Source organism: Seriola aureovittata, chromosome 8 (genome assembly GCF_021018895.1).
Source record: "Seriola aureovittata isolate HTS-2021-v1 ecotype China chromosome 8, ASM2101889v1, whole genome shotgun sequence".
Classification (NCBI taxonomy): domain Eukaryota; kingdom Metazoa; phylum Chordata; class Actinopteri; order Carangiformes; family Carangidae; genus Seriola; species Seriola aureovittata.
In genome coordinates, this window is record NC_079371.1 from 21,209,095 (window position 1) to 21,232,256 (window position 23,162).

The 23,162-nt window shown below is 44.4% G+C and overlaps 1 protein-coding gene across 1 annotated transcript in view; it reads left to right on the forward strand.

Moving 5' to 3' along the window:
* efnb1 (ephrin-B1) overlaps nt 1-23,162 on the forward strand; it is a 61,510-nt gene that overhangs the window by 23,705 nt on the left and 14,643 nt on the right. The window contains exon 2 of the mRNA XM_056382568.1: nt 1,974-2,251. Coding sequence (XP_056238543.1) covers nt 1,974-2,251 — 278 coding nt within the window. The remainder of the gene's footprint in view (nt 1-1,973; nt 2,252-23,162) is intronic.

Here is a 23,162-nt window from a genome sequence, read left to right on the forward strand (position 1 = left end):
CACACACACACACAAAAACACATGAAGACATATGTCAATTATACACACACACACACACAAATATACACACACATATATGAGCACATGCAGAGTGTTGCCGCTGAAAACCAGTAAATTGCTGGGAGAGGTAGGACAAAGGATACCCCACATTCTCTCTCTCTTATCGGCCCTTGAATTAGCGCAACCCCTCCCCTCCCCTCACCCCCGCCTCACTCCCATGAGCATCAGACAATAGCGGGGAAATAACGTCTCACCCGCTTCCAATCTTTGTACGAGAGCCCCTGTCCGCACATGCTTTCATGACATCATATCCAGCAAAAAAAAAAAAAAAAAGGTGCGTGTGTGGGCTGACGGGCAGGATTTTGACCGTTTTGCAAATTTCATTTTGCATTTATCGCTTTAGTAAATTAAGTCATTTATTTGGTAATGCCCCTGTCAAAGAAGAATGCCCATGAATGTTGAAAAGGCCTTAATCCAATCATGTTCATTTTCATGGGGGGTATTTCTTCAGAAAATGGGACTTTTTAAATGATCGTTTCTTACAATGGCTGGCCGTTTGCCAGTGTTTAACATCAGAGGAGGAGGGATGGCGATCATAACCCCCCCCTCCTCTTACACTCACACACTACTCTATCAGTCTCTTTCAGGAGGCATCACGGTCCTCCCTTCCCCGGCAAGTCTGAAGAGTCAGTTATTTAGTGGTGAAATGATGTGTGTGATGATGAAATGAGGGGCTGGAGATAAGGTGAGATTACACACTGAGAGAAAAAGAAGGGAGAGGCAGAGAGAGACAGAGAGGGGCCCAGCCCCTGATGTCTTGTTAAAACGTGAGGGATCAGAAAGAACAACAAATGCATTGCGCGCTGCTAAATCCTGCTTAAATCCGCTGGCATGGGCAGATCTAGCAGATAGCCCCGCTGCTGTGCTCACTGTCTGCGACCACAACACATACACACGCACACACACACACACACACACACACACACACACACACACGTACACACACTTACATAAACACACCCGTGGTCAGTCCGGCTGTCTGGGTTAATGCTTGGCTAACTGGGACAGCAGAGCTGAACCATGTTGACATTTTAAGCCTCAAACAAGTCCAGAACAATGATTCAGCCCGTCTGCCCCCCCATCAGACCGCAACCTCAGCCCATTTTGCTGACCGACTAGCACACATACACACACATGCAGACCTGCATAAACATACACACCACTGCCCAAACACACTGCAAGTACTCAGTGTACCCCCGCCCCCTCTCTTCACACACACTTACACACGCACACTGGGTCTCCTCCTGTTCCCCACCTTTAGTGAATAATAGAGAACAAGAGCTGATCTGATTGAGTTGGCAGCAGAGAGCGAGGTGGAGAGGTACAGTAAGGCCAGATGGATTATCTTAATCCTCCAGTGGATGATCATGGCAGAGCGAAGATGAACCAGGAAGCCTTAACCTCCCGACCTGTGCTCCTGACTGACCCCTGCGCACTGTTTTCCTCCAGAACTCTGACCTCTGAAACGGAGGCAGTGTTGATATAATGTTGAAGCACCAAAAGTATGAAAAAAAAAAAAGAAGAAAAGAATCTGTGGCATTCATTGGATGTAATCCTATCTGTAGCCATTTCTGTGGCAGCCATTTTGTGTATGGCCATCTTGTTTCCCTCCTTGCAAACTTTTGGTATGCTTTGATTCGGATCCAAGTATGGAGTAAGAAACTTTAGAGGATTTGTGTGAAACGCTCTGTGGAGTAACACTGAACAATGTCAAGCTGCTACATGCCGTGTTTTTGTGGGGTTAAATTAACTGTGCTCTTCCTAAAAGCCCATGCCAGACAAATCTAAACCCATAACTCCCATAGCTCAAAGTATTAAGACTGTATAAACTACTATTGAATTATGTGGCTGCTTTTCCAGACTGCCTTAATTATGTGTGAGTAACACTTTGTCTTCTTTGTCTCGTCCCTCAGGTTTGTGGCTGGAAAAGGCCTGGTGATCTACCCAGACATCGGGGACAAGCTGGACATCATCTGTCCTAAAGCGGACCAAGGCAGAGAATATGAGTTCTACAAGTTGTACCTGGTGAAGAGGGAGCAGGCGGAGAGCTGCAGTACCGTCCTCGATCCTAATGTCCTGGTCAACTGCAACAAGCCTGAGAAGGACATCAAGTTCACCATCAAGTTCCAGGAGTTCAGCCCCAACTACATGGGCCTGGAGTTCAAGAAGAACGTCAACTACTACATCACCTGTAAGTTTGTCCTGAATTATTATTATTATTATTATTATTCTTGTTGACATTTCGCTTTTTAGCCTTCATTTAACAAGAGAAGCCGGAACAATCTGAACAATAATCTCTGCTTCACACTCGGTTACTCACAGTCACACCTGGGAGTTTCTTTGTCAAAACTGTATTTTAATGGTCCCTGCAGCAGCTCCATAGCAACAAGTGGCTTGTGACATACCATGCCTTGCTCATGGCACAGTGGCATTGGGTGTTTTTTTTCGTAACTTATAACCACTGTACTGTGGGTAACATTAGTTATACCTCAACCAGCTTTAACATTTAATGCAGCAGTAATAATAGTAATGGAGTTAGCCTATATCTTAAGATGAGGTGTTCTTTCATTTTACGGGTCTGTAATTTAAGAGCAGTTTCTTATCATATCTCAAGCTTACAGAGAAGAACTGTGTGTTTTGGTTCTAATTTAGGGAAAATAAAGACAGGGTCTAGTTGGCACACATTTAATTTCCCAACTTCCAATTAATTGCATGTGTTACCCTGAGAGTCTTTTAGTCAGTGCACAGCAAGTTCAGGTAGATTTGCAAAAATGTAAAATAAGCAACAGGGCAGGACAAGATTTAATATACATGGAGATTTAAGTTTTCCTTTCAGGGAAATTGCTATTTTCCTTGTAAGTAGCACCAAATTATATTGTTCTTTCCTGGAAAACAAATGATTACAAACTGTAAAATGAATGGTGACATAGAAGAACATTTATATAAAGGTTATTCTGTATATTGATCTTCAATTTAGTTTACTATACATTGTACATTATGTACATTTTGCTGATAGTTCTCCTGTTCTTTTACATTTACTTTTAATACAGCATCTTTACTTGTAAGTATTTTGGCTTTGTGATATTACCATATTTACTGAAAGTAAAGGCTCTAAATACGTCCTGTTACAAAACAATATGTAGGCATTCTACACACTTTTTACTTTTTAGATAGAGATTTCTGGGTAATTTATTATTGCTAACTTATTATAGGTAATATTTTGCGTAACCATTGAGTAATACTTTAGCAGTTAAAATTATATTCTGTACCAGTATTTTTGGATTTGCACAAAGTAGATTGTGTTTAACAAGAAAAACAAAAACAATAAAAACCTGAGGCTAGAGTGTTAAATGTTTTATTTACCCTGAGCATTAAATTGTGAATGAAAAAAATATTCCACATTCCAAATCAGTGTTCATACTTTAAACAGTAGAGTATTTAAACAATTTGACATGACCACAATAATTTTATGTTTTAATTAGAATTTATTTATTAAATACAACACATTTAATACATCACAACAGTTAATCAGTTTTTTTGTCTGTGAATAGAAAACAACACCACAGTGGTCGAAGGAAGTTGAGGAAGCTTGTCTCTCTGTTGTTCGTAGACGTGACCTCTGAGTCGCCTGTTGCGATCACCACATGTTCAAGAGGAACTGGTGCAACTCGAACAACAGCAATGTCTGGTTCAATAAAGGGGTTGGGGTCCTCCACCCAGCTGGGTTCTCCCCTGCTCTCCTCTCTGGCCTGAACCTTGAATGCAGGTTCAACAGGTTGTGCCAGTGGTTTTTTAACCACAGCAGTGTCCGGTTCAGTTGAGGGTTTGGGGTCTTTCACCTGGCTGTGTTCTTCAATGACATCCTCCCTGCTCTGAACCTTGGATGCAGGTTCAGCAGGGGCTGTGATCACAGCAGAGTCTGGTGTTTTAGAGAATTTGACGTCCTTTTCCAGGCTGGGTTCTCCACTGCTATCCTCTCTGGCGTGAACCTTGGTAGTAGGTTCAGCAGGGTGTGACAGTAGAGTTTTAACTGCAGCAGTGTCTAGTTCAATTGAGGATTTGGGGTCTTTGTCCAGGCTGGGTTCTCCACTACCATCCTCTCTGGCGTGAACCTTGGTTGCAGGTTCAGCAGGGTATGACAATAGAGTTTCAACCACAGCAAAGATTATATCTGGACTGGGTGTTTGCTGCTCCTCAGAAGTGGTGGCTGGAGATTCAGCCGCAGGTGTCAGATGAGCCGGCACTTTGGGGTTCTGGGGCCGAAACATCTCACAAATCTGTTCTGCGGCGACATCAGCGATTTTACTCAGGAGCACTGGTGCAAAGTTCTTGATCCTGTTCACCAGGATATTGTGTGGGTACATCTGCCTGATCTCTGTTAGGATAGACAGGACCATGTCATCCCTCATGGAGCGGGAGAAGTTGGCCTGATGTCCCATAGTGGTGAGAGCACTGGAGACACGGTCCAAAGTGGCCTTTGCAACCCCAACAGACAGTTTGCTGAGCAGCTGGGAAGGCATGTTTAAGAGGGCGTGAGGGGGAAGCACCCAGAAGCCCTGCAGGACTCTGGGAACCACCTCCATCACCACCTCCTGTGGAGAGAGCACTTTAGAGCTGGATGCCTCCTGCTGTCTCTGTCTCAGGATCTTGGCATAGTCTTTTGCCATACTGAGGACTTTAGGATGTCTGTGGGTTACAGTCAATGAAAATACATTTTCAAACCCTTCAGAATATCACAGACATATTAAAACCAATGTAGTTCAGCTGTTAATAGATAATGTGTTTCTAATGTGACTCACTGAAAATTAGGGGGTATGGCCTCTGGGGACTTGAGGAGCATTTTGGCCTCAAACTCAATATCCCTCATTTTGTTGCTGACGTTCATTGCCCACACCTGGACCAACAAATTAGGTATATAGTCCAGTTATTTCATATTTAGAGATTAAAATCAACGTAATAAAACAAATCATTCCAATCTAATTCAAGTGGTCTTGGGATTCTTGTCTTACCAGCATCAGAAGAGGCCTGGCTTCGTCCTCATCGAAATCCTCCAGCTCAAACGCCCAAAGACTTCAAACAGAAACAAAACAGAAGCATTATCTTTACTGTTACACTTCACTGTAGACAGATTGGTGTGACATGAGAAGAGTTCAAGATGTAGTGGTGGACTGTGTGTTTGTGTGTCAGTAACTCACCGTTCTCTCAGCGTATTTCTGCTCCTCTCCAGAATGAGATCAATCATGTCTTCAGCAGTCACCTGAGATGGGATCTGGTTTTTCTGCTGAAGCTTTAGGAGTTCCATCAACAAAGCAATCTGAAAAACACCAAGGAGATATGTCATCTTTAAGTATGACAAGACAAAGTTTATCAGGATTTACCTGGCATTTTGTGTTGGTGTGGGCTTTGAAGGATAGTAGTTCTTACCTGAGACTTGTAGCTCTTTATATGCCAGCAGAGCTGCAGAGCGCGATCATAGATGGTTGTATCAAACAACACCTTTAAACAAAAGAAGATAATGTTAGTTTTTTTAAAAGTAAACTTGAAGATGTTTAAATCTGCAGTAAAAACCAAACACTCTCAAGAAGGATGCAGCCCTCTTAATTGGGCCTCTGACATACCCTGATGGGTCTGTAGATTCCTCTGCTTCCTTCAAGAAACTCCATATTTAGTTTCTGTATATCACAATACAGAACAAACAGAACAAACAAAACTTTCAAAGCAGCAACTAAAATTTCACAAAGATAAGTTTGACGATAGGGCTGAGAATACAACTTGGTTGCTCTTCCTGGCACAAATGAACAGAGTGAGCTCAGGGTGAAGAGTTTGCAGGTTTTGATGTAGAATGCTGGTTGTTGTGTCACAGTCTAACTGTTCTAGAGCTCAACTGCTGATGTCACACAGTCTGCCAGGTCCCCATGGAAACGCTTTTAATTAAGTATAAACTGTAAAACCACTTTTAAAACACTACTGTGAAGTAATGCATATATAATACTGTATATAAAATGCTTCAACCCCATTAATTACATGCCCAGGTTGTATACCCAGCTAAATCCACTGCTCTATTGCAGTAAAGGATAAGGCTGATGATGGTATGTATTTTTATAATTGTCAACAAATCCCATGAAAACACCAAAACCATAAGCCCCGCATTTCCTGGAATGACATGAACAGTTTTCTAAAATCATAACATGTGTTGTGGTTGATCTGGTCTGAGGGTACTGACAGCTGGAGGCTCTGCAGCATCTGTAATTGATTCCTCTCTGAATCAATGAAATGATCAGAGATGATCTTGGCATTAGGGATGTAATGTCTAAACTATCATGCAACAAGCTTTTCTTTAAGAGCTGCTGGCACAGTGAGAAATCAATAGAGGCTCTGCGGGCCAGCAGAAAAAAAGAGCCACCACCAGTATTCCCTTATGAAGCTTAATATATAATACTGATACATCTATGACATAATTAACCTTTCAACATGTTAAAGTAGCCATAAAAGTCTTAAGTATTAATCTCCTCACATTGCATTCTTTCCCAAATATGGATATAATGCTTCCCTGGATGATTTAACTTCATGTCCGTTTGAACTGCTCAAGAAGATATGAAGTTACATCTCTCCAATCTTAAAATAAAAACAAGCTACAGTATGTTTTACTCTCATAAAATGGCGTCTTTATATCATCTCCCTGCGAAGGAAAAGTCCACGTTAAATTAAGTCTCACATATGTTTTCCTTTTGATCTGCAGCAGTTCAATCGATATTTGCGAACTCTCCCTCAAAGCCAGAATGCAGGGAAGCATGAAGCTTGTGATGTTATCAAGCAGCAATTTTTTGGGGGGCCGCTCCTGTGGCAACATATCATGTGGACTTTAAGAAATATTTCTTTGAGCTTTATTACACCCACATGTCTTTAGAAAACACCTTGGGCACTTTCGGCGTCTGCTCAAACTCTTCCTAGCCGGCTGTTAGCGGGGCTGCTCCACATATTGTCTCCTGATTACATCATAAATATTTTAACTAACTCTATTCGTGACATGTGCGTGGGCGTGCGTCTTCGCTACAGTGTGATCCGACATCAAAGCCAGAACATCAACTAACTTTACTTTAGGTTGAATTTGCTTTTATACGACGCTCTCTTGTGTCTCCGCTGCATAACGACATTCTTGCTGATGTGTGTATTATGCAAGTGCTAAGAATACTTAACACTCACTACATAGTGTTTCAGGCTGTGAACTCATATCTAGAGTCAGTTGTGAGATCACAAATCCTTCACAGGGGAGGCTGGTCGTGCTGGATCCAGCCTGCTGGTGGATCATTATTAGGCTCATATACTGTAGCGTTCTGGTGTCAGCAGTAATTTGGATGTAGTATTTGTCTCTGTATTATGTTAATGTTGTTGTCCTTTGCAACAGGAAGAGCTCGCTTTATTTATTCCACTCCAGCCTGCATGCACACACACACCACGACACACATCATCTATCATTTAGATAATAGCCATGCGTCTTTGCCGTGTGTGTTTGTAATATGTGTGTGTTTTCTTGTGGGAGCAGGCGACGGAGAGCGAGCACCTCCACTGAACTCACTTTTCCTGCTTTTCTTGTTTAGCAGGATCCACATTGTGTTTGTGTTTGTATTTGTGTGTGTGTGTGTGTTGAAGCCCCTTTAGGCCAGCTTATCCCCGCCTAGAAGATGTGAGTGCGTTATCCCACCGTCTCTGCTGTGGATGTGGTCCAGCCGGCCAGCAGAGCGGTGTAAATCTCCTCGGCCTATAAAGACCCGGCTTATCTGACCTGATTAACGGTCGAATGTGGCAGACGCTGTTTGAGACGAGAAGAAGATGCATAGGGAGTGGACATTCCACTGAATCTTCCAGCAGGGTTTTTCTTGTCCCCCGGCCTCCACTCTGACTACACGGCTCCGTTTGTCTTTCATCCCCCACCCCCACCCTTACTTGTGCTTGCTCCTTCCAAGGGGGTAAAGTAAGCAACAAATGGTGTGCGTGTGTGTGTGTGTGTGTGTGTTTGTGTGTATACTTGTTTATGTGTGTGTGTCCCGTGCGAGCCGTGTCACAGCAGGGGATCCCGTCCGCTCGGTCCCGTCCATCCCGGCCCTGACTCTTGACAGGAGTCACAGGGAGGGGTGAGGTCAAAGGTCAAAACTCATGCGCAAGAGGTCGCAGAAACACAGCATGGGTTCAGTAATGATAACCCTGCACTGATCTAAACCCCAGACCTAGCACCAGGTTGTGCTGTCCATCAGTACCCTGGACCCCCGATGTGCACACACACACACACACACACGCACATATATACATACATATATATACATACACCTTCCCAACCCCCCTGTGTATGAGCGGATAAACTGGTTGTATTTCATTGCGTTGTCTAAACACAGGATATGGAATGAGCTGTTTGTGAGGAAAATGGCTGCGCTGTGTTTGGAGGTTAAAGTCAGGAGAGAAGTGATTTTAGACAGGAGGCTTTTAAAGCGAAGGAAATATAATGGAGAAAATGAGCAACAGAGCGGGAAAGAGAGAGAAGGGACAAGCATACATATATATACAGACAGTCTTTATACGTCCCCAGTGGAGCCAGAAAAAGTCCCTCCATTTTCTCTCCCATTCGCCCCTCATTGAAATAATGTACCATGACTGCTCGGTGATATGCTTTCGGTGGTTAGCCGGGCCGGTGCGTCTCTGTTCTATATAAGGGTAAGGCCATGAGGCAGTAAACAGAGGCAGCCTGTCGTCATGCACCCCTCTTCTCTCTTGATTTCCTGTGTAGCGGGGCAGGGTAAGCCTGATCCTTCCTGACAGCTGTCACTCTCCATCTCAGTGTACCATCGTGGTCTCTGACACACACCGACTTCCCCACCAGAATACTGCTGCAGTGGAGCACATGCTATCTCACCTCCAGAAGATTGCCTTAGTAAAATACATGCAGCAAACAGCCAAGTTGTTTTCATTCTTCGCCACCTAGTTTCTTTGACTTTGCAGGTAAATCCAGCGGAACTCCTTCCACTTTTTTTAGTATGGAAAACACAGAGTGACTGATAAGCACTTCATTGTTCATGGATAAATTGGAAATGGAAAATCTCTATTTATTTCCTGACTCGTTTAAACATGGGTGCTTACCCAGTCTTTGAAAAACAATACCTCAGAATATATCTGACAAATCGCATTTGACACTGTGGGATGATCTTTCTGTGGTGCTCACACCTGACAGGATTAAGGTTAGGAGGTGTGCTGCATATCACTAACATTCATGCTCCTCAGCGTGGGCTCTTCCTCTGCATCGCTGTTATTTTTTCCTCTAGCATCCTACACATTATACACCCCTCCATCCATCAAACAACCCCCCCCAAAGGAGTCCTCTATTCGGCAATATGCATCCAACACTATCTTGCTTTTACTTTCCGACTCAGCTTTTCTACCTTTTATTTGCCCTTGGGAGAGGCTGAAGGTCAAGTTTGAAATCCCTGGCCCGGCTGCAGCGGATCACAAGATCCGCCCCTGCCCTACATTTGTAAGGATGTAAACACTCCAACATATGTGCACACGCGTGCTCCCACGCAGGTACTCGCGGTAATAATGCAAGTGAGCTCAAGACTAAACACACACACACACACACACACACACACACACAAACACACCTAAGTGGAAACTTGTGCGGAGTCAAATAAATATAAACACTGGTAGGCTCATAGCTCGATTTAAGTGCAATAACAGTAATCTGATTAGGAAAAGAAAAAAGTTAAATGTCATGTTTTAGAGTTAACATAAAATTACCATAATCAAATCTCAGCCACTTAGAAAAAAAAAGGCAATTGCGTTTGTCAGCGGCACATTTGAGAAGGACAAAAGGCATTTTGATCGTCAGATTATAGAGATGCAAATAACTCACGCATTTCTTACTCGCAATTACATGAATTTTTGTTGAGGAACAATAACTGTTCACATCTGGTAACCTCCCTCTGTAAAACCACACTGAAATATTTTAATTACAAGCAAGAGACACTGTGCAGGATTTTCCTTTTTCAACAATTATGGACTCTCCCACGTAGTTGCCATCAATAAAGAACAAAGGACACATTGTTTTATTGGGTCAAAAAATCACTTACTTTGTCCATTTTAAATGCTATGGTATATATCATGGGATCAAGAAATATTAAAGCTCAAAAACTGTTTCATCACTTTATTTCCCATGATTGTAGAGGATACTGTTGTATAAAGGTGTGTCACATCATCCTTACCTTTAAGTTTTGTCAGTGCTGTGTTGTTATAGTGTATGTCACGTTTTTCAAAGAGTAAATTATTCAAAAAAAGCTAAATTCTTGAAGAAGTGGATCCACATAGGAAGTCGGTGGTGGATTGACTCGGGAGTATCTGTCACTGATGTTACCTTTTAGAGTTTTAAGTAGCTAATCAGGAAGCCTTAACGGATTTCATTTTCAAAGTAAACCCTGCTAACAGGTCAGGTTAGCGCCGGTGAAGCAGCATGGCCTGGGATAAGGAGATTTACCCCCCACCCAACAACCTCCCAACCCTTCAGCCCCCCAATGAGTGAATATAGCCCAGTGTTTATTAGAGTGCCAGTGTAATATATGACTTTCTGCTTGCTTTGCAAATCTATCCAGGCTGCCTCTGCTACTTCTCCTCTGGATATTTCATTCAGAGAGGGTTAGCAGGCACAGCGTTATTGTCGCTGGTTATTGCCTTTCGTTTATTACAGAGGAGTTTGTTTAGAGTGGAGGGGCGGCGGCAGCGGTGGGGGGGCTGGGTCGGGAGGTGGGGGGGGAGGTGGACGGTGGGTAGGAGGGACATGAGGATTTTCCTTTAGAGGGAGGGCTGGTTCACGTGGCTGTACCAGTGAATGGTAACCATTGGTTACGGCTGAACCCGTCGCTGCTAGATGAAGCTGATATATTCATTTATTCATCTCAATTAGTCCGCTCCGTGCATCTCCAAACGCAGACACTCATCCCTCCTCGGCTGTGCTCCATGCTTATCTTATTAGAATATTTTATCCTGCGTGCAAGGCCTCCCTCTTTCTCTCTCTCCCTCTCTCCCTCTCTCTTCTTCTGTCACCCCTTACTCCTCCAACCATCCTTTTCTCATTCCATTATTCTGCTCTCACGTTTGGAAGTTGTTTGTGTGAGTGTGTGTGTGTGTGTGTGTGTGTGTGCGTGTGTGTAGTTTCTGTGGGAAGTCTGTGTTCAAGTCATTTTTGTTAACTGATAGCTTAGATCTCCTCTCAGCACACAGACCACGAGAGACCACAGAGCTAACTCTGCGAAACAACAACACTGTTGATTTTTGTTTTCGTTTTTCTTCTCTCAACTAACACAAACTCATTTGCTGAATGACTCTTGTCTCTATGAGCGATTTTCAATTATTGAAAGCAGCTTCCTGGTTTTCTTTAATTCCATCCGCCATGCAGAAACCAGCTCTGTGGTTTTGCAACCCTAAAATAGCTTCAGGCAAAAGGAGAGGAGACATCTTAAGACTGCTGGAAAGATGCGTGTTTGGAGTAGAGTCCATAGTGATTAGGAAAAGTAAATGTAGGACACGAGAAGATGAGCATCATTGTCCATAAGGCAAATTGTAACGGACAATGGTGTATCGCTGTATAAAAAAACATAAGCGTAGGATAAAACAATGACAGCCCATAATCTAAAACACTCTGGAAATGCATATTTCCCTTTCCATCTGAGATGTCTGAGGTTGTTTGCCCTCTGCTTTGCCAACAACACATATTCTCAGTGTCTTTCTTCTCTGGCCAATAGCTAAGCTCAAATCACAGCTCTCTGTCTGTCAGACTGAGCTCGCTCTCCCTCTCCACCATCCCTAGAACAGTGGTTTCTCTTTTCCAAGGCACACTCTGAAATGGCTTTGTTTTCCGACAGCCATTCAGTGGCACCCTCAACCTGGGCCTGCCAAGAAGTCCGCCTCCCCGAGCTGGAGCCCGGGCTTGTTTACACAAACTCATCGGAGAAATATGGATGTATAATTATAGAGGTTGTTAGTTTTAATGTCGCATCCTTGCTATGGAAACCACTGCATGCTTGGTCAGCTACACTGAGGGGTGGCTGATGAAACCCTGACCGGGGATGGCGTGAACATTTCTGCGGAAAACGTTTTGGGGGAGCAAGAGAGAAAAAGGAGCTTCTTGATGGAATCGAATCAGCGCCGAGCAAAGCAAACAAACATGAATCACAAGGCGGTGATAGAGATTGCTGTGGTTGTCCAACGCATAAATACAGAGTCTAAATACTGCTCTGCAGGCCAGGACCAAGCCCGTTTCTGTGAATTCAGCTCGGTGGCAAAATGTCCATGTTCCATTCCAGCACGACCGCAGGCACACAAACACAGTAACAGGAGCAGACAAACACACAAGAGGCGTGTGTGCGCACAAACACACAGGCATAAATAAGCACAAAGCCACATAAGCAAATTCAAATATATATATACTCATAAGCTCACACAGCATGCAAATAGATGCTCCCAAAAAAAAAAAAACACACACACACACACAATGCGCTCGCACACGTCCATCCTCCTCTCTGCACAGATTTGCTTGCGTAATAGAAGCTGCTGTATGCATTGTGCATTTGTTAATGCACATTCAAGAGAACTTAGCTGAGCACAAGATGCTCTCAGTCAGCGGTCCCATGGGTACGAATGTGTGTGCTGTAAGTTTGTGCATGCGTACCATGATGGATGCATAGATGGAAGCGTCATGTCTTCAAATAAATGCGTGTTGTGTTTGAGTTCAGGCTGTGCCGCCTCTCACACAGAGTTGATGATTTCGTAGATGGCGACGGAACGATTTTACCTCTCGTTCCAAACCCACAGGTCCAATTTCTTTCTCTCTTTCTGCTCCTCTCTCCCTCTTTTTTCCTTCTGCAACTTAATCTTTTTCTCCCTCTGCCTTTCCATTCCACCTATTTTCTCTCTTCCTTAGATCTTACCCTCCTCCCTCCCTCCCTCGCCTGCCTCCTCCGCCTCTTCTCTCCTGCACAGTGACAGATCCTTCAGGAAATTGTTTCGAGTCTGCCAGACATTTTTGTGTTGTGGCTGTTTATTTGTGCTGGGGGCACAGGGGTCCGGAGCCTCAGTCTCTCTCCGCTCTCGGACTAGAGGTTAAGCTCCCGAACTCTTTCACCGCCCTGCGCCAAAAAACACTGATCCTCGATCAGCGTGGCTTTACCGTGTAACCGATACCAGGGATGAGGATAGAGGAGCACCAGAGAGGATGTAATCAGTGTGTTTACGTGTGTGTGTGTGTGTGTGCGTGCGTGTGCGTGTTTGTATATGTGCGTCAGCTGCTGGCTTTGTGTGTATTAGGATGTAATCAGCAGCATTTTTTCTGTGGTCTGCTGTGCTCTCTGATTGGGGTTTTGGCGAATAACAGGGGAAGGGAGGAAGAGTGTGTTTCTTTTCCTGCTTCTTGTGTTGCAGCCTGGCCTCAGAGCTCGGAGGAGCCTTCGCTGTGGTTTGGAGCTGCACTCGGAGCTCTGGCACTTTACACATCAGCTACATCAGAGCCTCAATCTATTATATATCTGTCTGTCTCCATGTCACCATGTGTCTCTCAGTGTGTGTGTGTGTGTGTGTGTGTGTGTATCTGTGTGTGTGCGTGCATTAGAGCTGCACTGACTTGTGTCCCATGTTGGCTGCAGTCAGCTTTGTTCAGTCGACTCTATGTTAGCAGGTACAGAGGATTCCCTGAGGGTTTAGGCACACGGGCTCACACATACACACTCACACAAGCATGCACATGCACGGTCACAGGGACACACGCACACCCACACACCTGTGCACTATCCTCTCTCTCTCTCTCTCTCTCTCTCGCTCTGCGTCTCTGCCCTGGTCGTGTCTCTTGCAGATTTTGATTTTTTCAGACAACAGATGGGCTGACATCGACTCACTCCTCTTTAACAAGTGAAGTCTCTGTCTCTCTGACATCTCTCTCTCTCTCTCTCTCTCTCTCTCTATTTGTCCATCTCACTGTCTTTACTGCCTGTCTGCGCTGTAATCTCTCCAGTGCTAAAACGTTTATTCAACCACTCATGAGGCATTTATCAAGCAAAAATCTTAAACGTTCGCTCGTTCCAGCCTCCCAGATGTGAGGGTTTGCTGCTTCTCTGTGTTATACATCACTGTAAATTAAATAGATTTGGGTTTTGAACTGATGGTTTTACATTTGGAAACATCACCATGTGCTCTGGGAGATTATGATAGCCGTTTTTCATTGTTTTCCGTCTTCTTCATGACAAAAATAGTTAGCTGTAGCCCTAAATCTTTCACTTTTTGTTTTCCTCTGACCTGAACATCACACAGGCAGTTTCAATAGCCTGAAGGCAGCTTTCTCACTTGAGCCTTAACGCCTGCTCTGCCTCCCCTCGCACATCACATCACTGTACCGTTCCCTGTCCCTTACTTAGAATAGCCTACCTCCTTGGGTTTGTTTCCATTACCTATTTGAGATGGGAAGTGCTGAGCCTGCGGTAAGAGTTATTGTTTGTTTGTTTGTTTGTTTCCCATCCTTGATGTGTGTTATTGTGCCGAGGAACACAGGGCTGGCTCAGTTGTCATAACTCTCTTCTGGAGGCCAGATTGAAAAGGTCAGTGAAAATGAAGCTCCACAGAGGATGAATGGACACAGTGTAGGAGCTCCACACAGACACAGTCGAGCCTCACACACATGTACACACATCTAAACACATTTGCATAAACTCACACAGAGTGAGACACATGCATACACACACACACACACACACACACACACACACACACACACACACACACACACACACATACACACAGTCCCTGTGAGCACATTTTTTACATGCACCAGCATGAGCAGCGAGTTCTCTGAGGATATATCGGCCTCCGCTGTTCATGTTCGTTAACTTGTTCCAGGGCTTCGGCTCTGATTTCCCTTTGGGGGGAGTTTGCTCACAGATTAGCTCTTTAGTCAGTCTAGTTTTCTGGAGCCTCATGGCCTTTGACATGCCACGACTATCTCCCACCACATTCCGATCTATCCCAGCGCTTCTTTTATCAGGCAGCGCAGGCTGATTTGTGGCTCGTGGACCTTCAGATCGAGCAGGGCGACTCCTCTCTGGAGTCCAGAGTCCCATATCACCTTTGTAGATGACCACAAAGGCCAGAGAGAAGACGGAGAGGATCAGTTTTATCATCTGCTGGGATTTAGCGAGTGAACCATGGTTCACCTCATGTGATTATCAGTGCAAATGAAGCAAGACGAAAACATCAATGAGCCTCCTGCTGAGGAACAAACTCACCAAGAGACTCTCTGTGGGCATCTGTCAGCTGATTACACATGTAACCTGACAATACCAATACCACCCACTAATGTGGATGTTTTTGAGGAAAACTACTGAGATTTATAAAACGCTAAGCTTAACACAAAGGCATTTTTATGGAAACAATAATGGGATAATCAGAGCTCTATAGTCTGTTTTCTCTCTTGACAACCTGTAATTTTGCAAGTTTTATTACAAAGAGAAGGAGCTCAGAACATTGTAGTTTGTTTATTCATTGAGTGTTAGTGAGAGCGTTCTGAATGCATTTGCTTTGGAGGCAAAATAGTTTTCAACAATGAAAATGCAGAAAAATATCACATCATGAAACCAGCGATTCCCAACCAAAGAATGGAGACTCAACAAGTGGTCCTGAGAAAAATCAGAGGGGTCACAAGATTATTAAAGAGGATAAGGGTAAGAAAGAAAAGATAGATTTCCGTTACACAAAAGTGATATTTTGTTACTTTTCTCTTATGAATAATGAGTACTTTCGCCTCTTCAGGCCTCTTATAACGAGACAATCTGAGACGGAAAAATCTCCTATAATTTGTGGTGAGGGGTCACAAGTCAAAAAGGTTGGGAATCGCTGACACAAATCATTTAAGTTGGCTCGCTGCTAAGCTTCGTGTCTAAGGCTGCACTTCCTGTGCAGTAGCTGTGTCACAGTAAGAGTTTCGTTGCTTCGTTTTATATTAATATGAACATGTAACTGCATAATTACAAAATATTTTTTTTCAGTTTGTGAAAAGGGCCTGACACAATATGTAGATCCATTTGTAATAATTGAGAAGCAAGGGAACAGCAAAAACTAATTTCATAGATAGATAAATAAATAGATACATACATAACTAAAGCTTCGATTAACGATTAAATAGTAAATAACTCAAAATATTTCATCCACAACAAAAGTTCCCCATGTTTTATCCCCATCCGATACATCAAATTATTTGTCCCTATTTTGTCACAAATGGACATATTTTTGCAGCCATTTGGTAGCAGTAATTTCAGGGCAGTTACTCTTAATATTCTCAACAGATACTTATCTCTTCTCTCAGTTTCTCTTGGCATTCTCCCCAACTCTCTCCAGTATAAAATGATGGTTAATAGAGAATGAAAATTGAATAATATGCTCCATTTCTTTGTGTAGAATTTCCCAGAATGATCTCAACTCTGGGCATGACCAAAGGGTGCGTCTGAGGTAGAGCCTGTATGGCTCTTAATTTGAAGCAGCAGCAGAAAGTGATCAGTCAGTCTCACAGAATCTCCAGAAGAAATTAGGGTAGATGGGGGAACTGGTGAGGGAATACAGGAGCAGAAGAAGTCATGTCGACTGACTGTTGATGTGGATTAATGGGCCGCTGGTCGATGAGTGTGGGCATCTCGCCCACTATCTTCTGTGCTAAGAGAAACACAGGGTCAGTGATGGGATTAATGAAATACTAATGTCTAACTCCCCTTTGTCTTTAACAAGGATAAAACTCTTTGTACTCATTGTTCACTACGCACACAAGCTCACAAACAAGCCCTGCGCACACACACACACACACACACACACACACACACACACCCACACACACACACACACACACACACACACAGACACACACACACACACACCCCCACACACACATACACACACACACACTGGTTAAGAGCGAGATAAACAGTAACTCCGCAACTCCCACATGTACAATATTAACCTTTAGCTTTAGCGCGTATGTGTGCTTCAGCATGTGTTGCATCTCTTCTAACCTTTAGCTCTGACCAATAGGAAGGTGAAATGCCAGTTTTTTTCTCTCTGACCCAGTTTCCCGCCCGCTTATTTCTCTGAACACGCAACATTTCAGCTGCTATTAGTCAAATGATGCACTGTCTCAGACGAGAGTTCAGAGGCGTGTGTGTGTGTGTGTGTGTGTTTGTGTGTGTGTGTGTGTGTGTGTGTGTGTGTGTGTGTTTGTGTGTGTGTGTGCTGGGTGTGTGTGCTGGGTGTTTTGTGTTTGTGTAGCTCTCAGGGCATGTTTGTTCACCTGTTAGTTTTGTGTATTCAAGGGTGTTAATGTGTGTGGGCCTACTAGGGTTGTAGCAGTTGAAATAATTGTCTAATTGATGGTGAGCAACGTTTACAGCGAACAAAGAAAAATAACAGTCAGAACCATCTGAAGGGTTCCTTTTCCTTTTTGTGGTTGAGCATTTAGATGTACACAACGGCTGGTCAGCTGAAGCAAGAAAAGAGCGACTCCAGGCCAGGCTTCGTCTTCTTCAGGCTGTTTTTCCCCCTGCATATGGTTTGTGTAAAATTGCTGAGGTTTTCTGCGGCTGCAGCTCAGTGATATCGGTGAAAAGAGCCATTACAGCCAATTAGCTACTCTGTCATTAGGGAGGGTTGTGTGGGCTACTGGCAACTTCTCCACACAACAGAATACATTATAGCTGGTAAAGTTGAAAAAGCTAATATCTAAAAATGTTCCATATTGAGAACAACAGAGTCACGCTAGGCTTGAATTTCACAGTCACAGTGTGGTTATGAAATTAATATTGGATGCTTTGGCTGCTGTCGTCGCTTCTCATAACTTTAATACTATATGCAACAGCTTATAGTATTATAAACTATAAGTCCCCCCCCCTTCCTCAGGTTACTCTGTTTTATTGTGGCAATCGACTGCATTGAGAATTCTATGATCTGCACTCCCCCGGTGCACACCTGTCAGATTATGTGGGTTTCAGCTTAGAAGCGTGCATGCACATTTTTAACAGGCCTCCTTCATTTTGTGAGTGTTTGTGTGTGTGTGTGTGTGTGTGTGTGTGTGTGTGTGTGTGTGGCGGGCAGGAGGGGTGGAGGGGGTGGGGGGTTGGGGGGCAGTGAGTGCAGGAGAAAGGTTCAGGATGCGATGTGCTCGAAGATGAGTCTGTCTACATCTGTCATGTTGGAGTGCGCTCAGTCTGTTCATGTTTGAGACAGATGACTTGCTCTGCTCCCCAAGGTCCTCCTGTTATTCTGCATCCTTTATCTCCTACTGATCCGACAGACGGCCTGCACCGTGTGTGTACTTCTGTTTGTGTGTAGGCGTGGGTGTGTGTGTATGTGAAAAGTCCCCATGTGCGCATCCTGTCTTATGTGTTTCCTTGTGCTCTCGTGTACAGGACAATGTCATCCTCTGTTTTTGTGTGTGTGTTTGTGTGCGGATACACAGAGAAATTTTGTGCTGTGGACAGGAGCACAGGGTTTTGCAACATGCCGATTTGGGAAATAGGGAGTGGAAAGTGCAGCAGTGTAAAAGCTCTGCCCCACTGGATTCACCGGAGAGGTGACACACAGGCACCCGCAGCTAAATGATGCAGAAGCTCTCTGTGTCTGCAAGCTGGGAGTGTTGTACAGACACGCGCACACTCGCTGATACACACACGCAGACACTTTGGGAGCCGCTGACAGGTCCTCTGCAGAGGTTAAAAGCTGTCATAAGTAGTCTTGAAGCACTAGCCCAGTGGTGCAGGCCATGGAAGTCCATAATGCCCAACCTTTGGCTCAGTAATCTGGGACTGCTTTGAATGATGTCCAGGAACCACATACACGCACACACACTACGCGCACGAACACACAATAAAAAATCACCAAGGGAAATTCACATACTCCCAAACATTTGTACGCAGGCAGATATCTGTCCAACCAGATACACACACTCCAATAAACACAAATACATACACACAACTCTACACAGAGATGCTCAAATGCACACATTTGCACAGAGGCCAAAATGCACACAAGAGACTCGGGGGACAATGTAACAGAAATGGCGAGGTGAGTGTGAGTGAGAGGGAAGCAAGCTGGCAACCACACACACACAATTCAGCATACACATATGCTTCCTCTGCTTCACAAAGAGAGATCACCTCCCACTTCTTCTTTTTTCCAAACTGAGCTCTCCTCCTCCTCCTCCTCCTCCTCTTCATCTCAACTCCTCACTTCATCACCTCCTTCCATATTCCCCCACTGACATATGCACGCACAGACAGCCCCATCCACCGTCCTACACACACTCACACTCACACACACACACACACACACACACACACACACACGTGAGCACACTTCAGACAGATCAAGTCTCACTCCTCCCCGGCTTGCACACTCGCTCGTCTTCAAAAAAAGGAATCTCCCGCTTCCTCTGCCGCCCCTCCTCACCCCACACTCCTCTTTCCATCTACTCTCTAAACACCCCAACCCCCCCCCCCCCCCCAGCCTCCCAACTACACACACACACACCTCGCCACTTCACCTCCCTCCCTCACCCCTCTGCAGCACTACCCACCCCTCCTCACCCCGCCCCGCGCTATCCCATAGTGCTCTCTGCTGGGAGGATTTAGAGGTACCCTGTAATTTTGGTGCCGGAGGAGCTCTTAAGTCCTGCCTGATCTTCTGGCTACACAGGCAGCCAACGTGTGTGTGTGTGTGTGTGTACACGTGAATATGTATTTGTGTGTGTGTGCATGCACATATCAGTGTGTGCTTCAGTGTGTGTTTGCTACTGTGGGTCCAAGTGCTTACATGTCTGTATTTTTTTCCTGCAACCATTTCCAAGTGTGGCTGTATTTGTGTGTGTGCAGCCGTGCATGTTGTTGCTTTTTGCTTTTGTGTGTGTGTGTGTGTGTGTGCGTGTGTGTGTGTGCATGTGTATGTGTGTGTGTGAGAGAGAGAGAGCAGTCTAATCAGTACACAGGAGAGGAGCTCCCCCTCTGGCTGTATACTGAAGCAGTGAGCTCAGCAACAGTTGTGTGCATTGGGCCGCTAACCATCTTAAACCTTGACACTAATGCTGCTACCTTCTTACCGTACGCGCAGCAAAGCGGCTCCTGGGAACAGGCAGCACGCAGCGATGTTAGTGCAGCTACATGATGATGCTTTGCAAAAAAACAAAATGAGGGGAAAAAAAGCAGTTATTCAACACGAAGATTAGAAAATCATCTGTTTCCATGCACATTACTCAAAACCACATTTATTTTAACCTAAATTCAATATTGGATTTTCAAAAAAGCATGAAAAATGTACGACACTAGTGTCATAGATATGGCTTTTTTTCTATTGTCTGCCGAGTTCTATTATCGAAGAGAAACACGCGAAGAAAACACTGGCTGAGCCGAGTGCGCCTAATTCATCTGAGATGATATGAAAAGTCTGAATGAATTTTCTTTGCCCATGCCAAACCTGGAGGTGGAGGCGGAGGAGGCTACGTGGGAGAGACGGCAAGCGAGGGGTTGGAGGTTGATTACTGATTTCCATTTCTATTTCTAGGACAAAGAAATGGAGGGCTGATGGGCTGGGACATCTATTTAGATCCATTTCATTCTGCCATAATCAGGCTTTAGCCATGCCCTAATACTCAGGATTAGAAAAGGTTCAAAGTGCAAACATCTAGATCCCCTAGTATTATTCCAGTCTGCCAACCTCACTCTGTATGTGTTTGCGTGTGTGTGTGTGTGTGTGTGTGTGTGTGTGTGTGTGTGTGTGTGTGTGTGTGTGTGTGTGTGTGTGTGTGTGTTTGCATGCATGCCAGATCTGCTGGGGAGGGTTATCTCTGGAATCAGGCCCATAAACCTAATCTAACCCTCTCTGTGCTCATTCAGGAGTGAAATATTTTGTGCAAATAGGCTCTCTTTTCCTTCTCCCCACTTTGACTCTGGTTCCCTAATGTAAACAAAAACCGAGATAGGAAACGTCGCAGGTATGAGAAATAGCCATTTCTGTTGTGACGCTCTGTTTGGTGCAAGACACACATACCTGACAGGCTGTGTTCAGCTCCCTGCTTTGCCTCAAATGGATGAAACAGTTCTGTGTGCTGGTGTTTTTCCTTGATGCTAAGTGTGAGTGATCAGATCGCGGTTGTGCCTGTTTATGTATTTAGCTTTTTTTTTTTTTTTCTGGTTTGAAAATGTAGACATTATTATTGGCGGTTACTGTGACTACCCGCTGCCTGCTTGGCTCGTCTAAGTGGAAGTCTGAATGCTGTGGAGAATGGGGGGGCGGTGTGTGAAAGGTAGCCAATGAATGTCACCTCTCATCCACTTTCTCATTAAACAACCTGCTCTCTGTCTGTCACATGGGCTGTATCTATCCCCTCGTTCAGTGCTTTGGGCAGATGTTGCGCACGCTGGCACGCACGCGCACGCATAGACACTGGCGCGCATGCACGCCCACACACACACACACACACACACGTGCACACAAGCCCATTGCGCTGTATGAAAGCAAAACCCTCCTGGGCTGGACAGGAATAATAAGCAGCAGATGATTCATGATGGAGATGGGGAATGTATTCAGCAGGACCACCTGAGTGACCTCATTTAGCAGACCTGAGAATAAATATAGACCACCGCATCGCACTCTAGCCTTAGCTTGTGTCGTCTCGGCCAGTCAGCACTGCATCTCTCACACATCTCCCACTCTTCTCCTCGGAGCACCTCGGGGAGTAGACCTTCCTCTCTACCCTGAATGTCCTTGTGAAATCTGTGTGCATTTGTGTATATGGAAGTGTGTGCATTCATATATGCATGTTAATGTGTCAGCAGTAGTGGTACGTGTGCAGTGTTGGAGCTGGAGCTTTTGTTGCAGGCCAGCTATTTCCCTTGTATGGCTTTCACTTGGCTGATACATTTGTACTGTAGATATTTCCCAACATCAACATTTGGCACCTGGTTTCTCTTATGACTTCAGCAGCTGTAGATCTTTTGTTCTCTCACTAGTCACTCTGTGGCCAATGATCCACACCCACAAAGAGGGCCTTAAATCACACACAAAAACCCCTCTTTGGAGCCGACCGCTTTATTAAATGAAAAAAAAGCAACATTCCTTCATGCAATGACCAGTTCTTTCGGTATTCTGGACCGCTAACGTTGAACTGGTTTGCTCCACTAAATCATTAGCAGCAGACTGGGAGCTTCTTTGTTCTTGGTCCTGTTGTTGCTTTATCCCCTTGTGTTTTTATCTCCGCTGAGACACACAGGAAGACCCAATTCCCCAGTTTCCTCTTTCCAAAACATGACATGACCGTCGGCCTTTTAATATCTGGAAATCCAGATTTGGATTAACGTCAGTATGCCGGGATGAAACGAGAGAGAGAGGGAGAGAGAGGGTTAGAGAGGGAGAAAAAATTGAGTGAGAGAAAGAGGAGATAAAGTGAGTGAGAGGCTTTCAGATTAAAAAAAAAAAAAGCTGGCAGTATGTCCTTGTTGTGGAGTAGGGTTTTGGGAGTTTGAGAATCGTGGCTGGCAATCATCTTTTTTTTTTTTTTTTGAGTGAACTCTGACATGATAGATGTAAGTACACTGATACCAGACAGAGGTTAGAATGACAAACACAGGAGAGCATGGTACTTAACAGACTGCAAGACATTTTTTTTTTACGCACTCAACAGTTGTTCCTGTAGTCGATTTCCATCTTGAATATTGCTTAAAAGATGGATTCACATAAGGAAATGTGGTTAAAATTGGACACGGTTAATCGGATTATGAATTTCCAGCGGTACAGTAAAGGCTTTGAATTATTTGACGTTTTAAATGGCCTGAATACAAACAACGTATAAAGTGGTCATCTCTTTATAAATCCAGCTCTCTTTCAGTTTTTAGCCTAAACAGAGGCCTCCAAGGGCCAACTTATCATCATGCCACATCAGTAATGCAGGAGCCTGTGCAGCCAGCCTGAAGGAATAGTTAATTTAGATGACAGAAGCAAGTTAACACTGAGAAGATTTGCTCTCCGTGAGTGGATAAAATTCATAGCATGAC